Below are 6,000 nucleotides of genomic sequence, written 5' to 3' on the forward strand. Positions count from 1 at the left end.
AAGTCCCATATTTAAACATACCTGATACTCTTTATCAACCACACCTATGAGAGCATTACTTATTTTTCTACTGTGAATTAAGTCAAGATAAAATACTTTTAGTGGGTGGGAGATCAGCAATGCTGATCCAACCTTAAACTGATAACATCCCAGCTGTGGCAAAGATATTTGCCAGTTTCTTTGGTGGCTTACTGTTGTCATTTTTAGCGAAGACAGTTTCTTTAGGTGTTTTAAATGCCCAACTCTCTCAAGGGCCCCAGTACTTTTTCTTCTGATGCCCAGGGCACTGAGGAACCGGGATGGACACCACGCATGAAATGAGAAGACCAGAGGCCACCCCCCCATTGCAGCTGTACCCTGAGGACCTTCAGGAGGGACGGTGCAGCCTTTTCCCTTGGAACAGTGATGTGAAGGAATCTCAGGGTATTTGTTAAAGCAGTTGAATGATGTATTGAGAAAGAGCTCTGGACCCTATGGGTTTAATCTTCTTCCTTAGCTTTCTTACGAGCTCTTGACACTAGGGGGAGTAAGTGCAAAGAACAGGGAGGAAAATTCTTGATTCGTAGTCTGAAGCTGATTGGGTGGTTTTTGTTTAATCCTGGAGTCACAGGAGCCCATTGTCAGAAATGCTTTGTGTAGCTTTATATATATATTTTTAATTTTAAAAGTTGTGACTGTATTTCTACTAGGATAAAATGCCAAGTATTAATCCCGCTTCTGAAAATGTTATGTGATCATCCCAACCAGCATCACACAGAATGAAGTGCCAGTCAGGGCGGCCACTGCACCCTAATGTAATTCTTGGTAGCATCTCTTGTGGCGTTATTTGAATAGCTGTTACTTCTCCAGTGAGTAAGCTGGTTAAGTAGTTTATTTTGAGATTGTTCTAGCAATTCAACAAAAATTTGAGAAGACAGAAAATAGTCTTACCTAAAGTTGAAACAAAGGAACGAGAAAAAACATACAAGAGAATCAGACAGAAAGCCCAAGAATAGAAGGAAGTGGGACCCTGAAATCTCCAAAATGTTCCAGGACTGGAGATCAGACCCAGAGTCTCCCAGGGCCCCATGCAGGAATTCACACAAAGGAACATGGTCAAGCCTCAGGAATACATGTCATTTACAAACGATACCACCACAGCAATGGGCCTTTGAGAAAGATACACATGTCTGAGGCTCAGCCTTTGTCAAAATCAAAACATTTAAAGATATTATTTTAAGTACTCAGAAGATATTTCTCGCTTGTACTTCTTAGAATACTATCAAGAGAAACCACAGCAAATGTAGAATCACACCAGTATACCCAACTCACATCGTGTAATCAGCTTAAAATGTCATTCCTGGGCAAACTAGGAAAGCAGTCACTGAAACCATTTTCTTATCTTAGGTTAGATAGGTGAAGGGCCATAGGTTGGGAAAAACTTCATGAGGCTCTCTTAACATGCCAGACTTCCTTTGGGAGTGGGGGTAAGATAAGTACAGGCAGTCTGACGTTTGGAAACATGTTTTCCTTTTTTTTTTTTTTTTTTTTTTTTTTTTTGACAAGCAGAGTGGACAGAGAGAGAGAAGGGTCTTCCTTTGCTGTTGGTTCACCCTCCAATGGCTGCCGTGGCCGGTGTGCTGTGGCTGGCGCACCGCGCTGATCCGAAGGCAGGAGCCAGGTGCTTCTCCTGGTCTCCCATGCAGGTGTAGGGCCCAAGCACTTGGGCCATCCTCCACTGCACTCCCGGGCCATAGCAGAGAGCTGGCCTGGAAGAGGGGCAGCCGGGACAACATCCGGCGCCCCAACTGGGACTAGAAGCCGGTGTGCCGGCGCCGCAAGGCGGAGGATTAGCCTACTGAGGCACGGTACCGGCCTCCTTTTTCTTTTTTAAAAGCTTTTATTTAATGAATGCAAATTTCATAGGTATGACTTTAGGAACATAGTGGTTCTTCCCCCCATAACCACCCACCCACTCCCACTCCTGTCCTACCTCCTACTCACTCTTCCAGCCCATTCTTCATTAAGATTCATTTTTAATTAACTTTATATGCAGAAGACCAACTCTATACTGAGTAAAGATTTCAACAGTTTGCACCCCCCCCCACACAATGTATAAAGTACTATTTGAGAATTTGCAGTTAATTTTCATAGTACAACTCATTAAGGATAGAGGTCCTACATGGGGAGTAAGTACATAGTAACTCCTGTTGTTGATTTAACGATTAACACTTATTCAGAAACATGTCTTCATAGCTGTAATTGTTGACTACTGTCAGGAGGTGGGACTGTATGCACACTAAATTGTTACAAAAAATTGGTTAGCTCCTGTGTAGCTTTATATTAACATCACATTTGTGTGTGTGTGCGTATGTGACTTCAAAGTGGTCACCAAACCCTACACTTGAAAATCTGGGGAAATTATTTATCCTAAGTGTCCTAAAACATTGACAACGATGCTGAATTACACATTCATCAATTACAGTATTTCAAAGGAAAGCATAATTAAAAGAAAAGAAAGTCCTGACAAAATATTACGTACTTTGCAATGTTATATCCTGGCATTTCTCACTAATTATTCATTTATTCTTTCAGCTTTTGCTTTTGAACATCATTTCTGATGCCAGACACTGCTAAGTCACGAGGATACAGACATAAGACACAGTGCTGCCTTTATGGTGCCATCGGGCTAATTGTAATCAATGTTGGGGTGAAGGCAAGTCCAGGCTGCCAAGGTAAGGCATAAGAGAAGCTTATTCCACCCTATGCCAGAAGCCTGGGAAGGCTTTCGTTTGGAAGGATGAGTTAAAAGAAATCTAGTTAAATAGATTTGGTAGGTACTGGTGTGGGATATGTTGTGTGTAGAAAGCAACAGCACTTGCCAAAGCCAGAGAACTACATGAGAGAACCTGGTTCATCTGGGAATGAAGAGAAGACTGGAGTAAAGGGTTGAGGGTGGAGGGATTCAGAAGGTGAGACTGCAGAAGGCAGAGCTGGCCAGCAAGATCTTTTACTTCACCCATGAGAGGAATCCCTAAGGGCAGTAGGTTGGAAAGTGGCACTGAAAAGAAAGGGTCTTTGCTCTTTTTAAAAGATTTATTTATTTATTTGAAAGGCAGAGTTACAGAGGAGGAGGAGAGACCCACACAGAAAGAGAACTTCCGTTACTCCCCAAAATGGCCACAATAGCCAGGGCTGTGCCCTGCTGAAGCCAGGAGCCAGGAGCTTAATCCGGGTCTCCAGTGTGGGTGCAGGGGCCCAAGTACTTGGGCCATCTTCTTTTGCTTTCCCATTAGCAGGGAGCTGGGTTATCTGTGCCTCAGAGGCCAAGAGAGCAGCAGGGAAGAAGGTCCTGGTTTTTCATGGCAAAGGATCCCTTTTATTATTACTATTATTAGCAGGGAGCTGGATGGGAACTGGAACAGCTGGGATATGAACCAGCGCCCATACAGGATGCTGGCATCACCTGTGGCTTTACCTGTTCTGCCACAGTGCTGGCCCCTGTCCAGCCCACTTATTTGAACTTTTCTCTTAGCAGGCAGGGCTGTGCAGTCCATACACTACTGTCTTAGATACTGACCTTAAACACCCCCCCCCCTTTCCTGGCCAGGGATAACTCCTTGCCTTGCAGAGCCTACATCTGCAGCCTCAAGGTACCTGATCAGAGGAGCCCTCCTTACTGTACAGCTTGGTTGCCTCCGATCTTACAGGAACCTACTTGGGAGGTAGGATTTGGGGGTCTCAACTCTGGATTTCAATTTCTAGAGGAGCTGGAAAGTTTCACTAAAGCCTCACTATGGCCTGTGTCCTTCCCTTCCCTTACAACAGGGTGGAACATTCTTTCCCCCAAAACTTATATGTAGCCACTTTATCTTCAGGAGTTCATTCATCTACTTTGGCTCATTGGAACTCCCCAGCAACTCCGTAGCTGGATATCATTGCCCCTGTTTTACTGATGGGAAAAGTGAGGCTCAGAAGGCTGCAGTAATTTATCCCAGGCCATGGAGCCAGTAAGCAGTGGGGCTCAGGACCTGCATGCTGTACAGATAAATCCTCCCTATGCCTTCCACCATCTACTTCATTGGGGACAGGCCACAAACAGTTAAATTATTTGTACTTTTAGGATTACAAATGTAGTCTCACATCTTTTTTCATTTGTTCAAGAAAACAAAAAAGTACAGTGGTAGCAGATGGGTTCCATCTTCATGGCTCCTCCTGTTGATTGCTAGTAGCTGCTTGGAACAAAGCAGTGAGGATTGGGAGGCTCCACATAAGGGCAGCAGGGAAGAATACCATGATTGATTGGTAATGTCTGCTGTGAATGCAGGAGAGGGAAGGGGCAGCACATTTCCCACTTCTAGATCATGGGTTCCTTTTGGGCTTTCATATTCTCTCTCTGTAACTCATTGTCATCCTCAACACCTCATTTACTCATTTTTCTCTTATTTCTTCCCTTTCATGATGGAACAATTCCTACCAACTTAATAATAGTTTTAGAGGTAGGTGCTGTGGCTAGTGGGTAAAGCTGCTGCCTGAGACACCAGTATCTCAAATGGGTGCCAATTTCAGTCCTGGCTGCTCCAGTTCTGATCAAGCTTCCTGCTAATGCAACAGGGAAAGCAGCAGAGGATGGCCCAAGTGCTTGGGCCTCTGCACCTACACGGGAGACCTGGAAGAAGCTCTTGGCTCCTGGCTGTTAGCAACCATTTGGGGAGTGAACCAGTGGATGGAAGATCTCTCTCTCTCTGTAACTCTGCCTTTCAAGTAAATAGATATTTTTTTTAAGCTTTAAATTACTGAGCATGTACTGGGTGCTGGATACTTTGTATTTATTATTTCCAATTCTCACAAGGTAGAGATTAAAAAAAGATTTAGAGGAGTAAGGCAACTCGTCCAGGGATGCACAACAGATCAGCTGGGGTTTGAATCCTGGACCACATAGAAAACCTGGCATTCTTATGGTGGGCAATGAGTTCCTTCATATCCTCTGCTTTGAGTTTCATGGCAGCCTTGTGGGATGGCTGTCTGGGGTTGCAACTGACAGAGCTTGAGGCTAACAGGAGAGGAGATGACTGTGTGGTGACAGCCTTGTTTTCCTACTGCTACCGCAGGTCTTTTCCTGTTACTGCCTTGGGTTATTGGAGGGAGCCAGGGATTCCCCAGTGCCATTACAAACAGCTGATCTGCATCACCATAGGGAGAACCTGGGGGCCTTGGTTGATTTTACTCCTGCCATCCTTACCTGTTTACAGCTCTTATCATCAAGGTCTTTTTTAAAAAACTTTTATTTAATAAATATAAATTTCAAGAGTACAACTTTTGAATTATAGCAGCTTTTCTCCCCCATAACCACCTGCAACCATCCCATCTCCCACCCCCTCTCCCATCCCATTCTTCATCAAGATTCATTTTCAATTATTTTTATATACAGAAGATCAATTTAGTATATACGAAGTAAAGATTTCAGCAGTTTGCACCCACACAGACACACAAAGTATAAAGTACTGTTTGAGTACTAGTTATACTGTTAATTACATAGAACAACACATTAAGGACAGAGATCCTACCTGGGGAGTAAGTGCACAGTGACTCCTGTTGTTGATTTAACAATTGACACTCTTATTTATGGTGTCAGTAACCACCCGAGGCTTTTGTCATGAGCTGCCAAGGTCTTTATTGCTTGCTCCTTGTTCTGAAATTTCACCCATTTCTTTTTGTTTCGTAAAAAAATCGTGGAGGTGAAATTCATGTAACTTAAAATTAACCATTTTAAAATGAACAATTCCATCCATTCGTAAGATGAGGAAATTTAAGCTTAAATAGAAATCAAGAGCTTCCCTCAATATATATTCAAACTGAAGTTCTAACAATTTTGTGCCTACAGTATTGTTCACATCTATTTTGATATTTATCAAACTCATGTTTACATCTTCATTTGAGTATTGTAAGACAATTGCTTTTTAAACTAAAAAAAGAGCAATTCTGGAGTAGTCATTGTGGTACAATGGATTGTGTTGTTGC

General features: G+C 43.1%; 1 protein-coding gene across 1 annotated transcript in view; it reads left to right on the top strand.

Moving 5' to 3' along the window:
• ANKRD42 (ankyrin repeat domain 42) overlaps nucleotides 1-2,651 on the top strand; it is a 96,348-nt gene extending 93,697 nt beyond the window's left edge. Inside the window, exon 14 of the mRNA XM_062197575.1 lies at nucleotides 2,575-2,651. Within this exon, the coding sequence (XP_062053559.1) occupies nucleotides 2,575-2,587 (13 nt within the window). The 3' untranslated portion in view covers nucleotides 2,588-2,651. The remainder of the gene's footprint in view (nucleotides 1-2,574) is intronic.
• The last annotated feature ends 3,349 nt before the right edge of the window (nucleotides 2,652-6,000 follow it).

Source organism: Lepus europaeus, chromosome 7 (assembly GCF_033115175.1).
Source record: "Lepus europaeus isolate LE1 chromosome 7, mLepTim1.pri, whole genome shotgun sequence".
NCBI classification, from domain to species: Eukaryota; Metazoa; Chordata; class Mammalia; order Lagomorpha; family Leporidae; genus Lepus; species Lepus europaeus.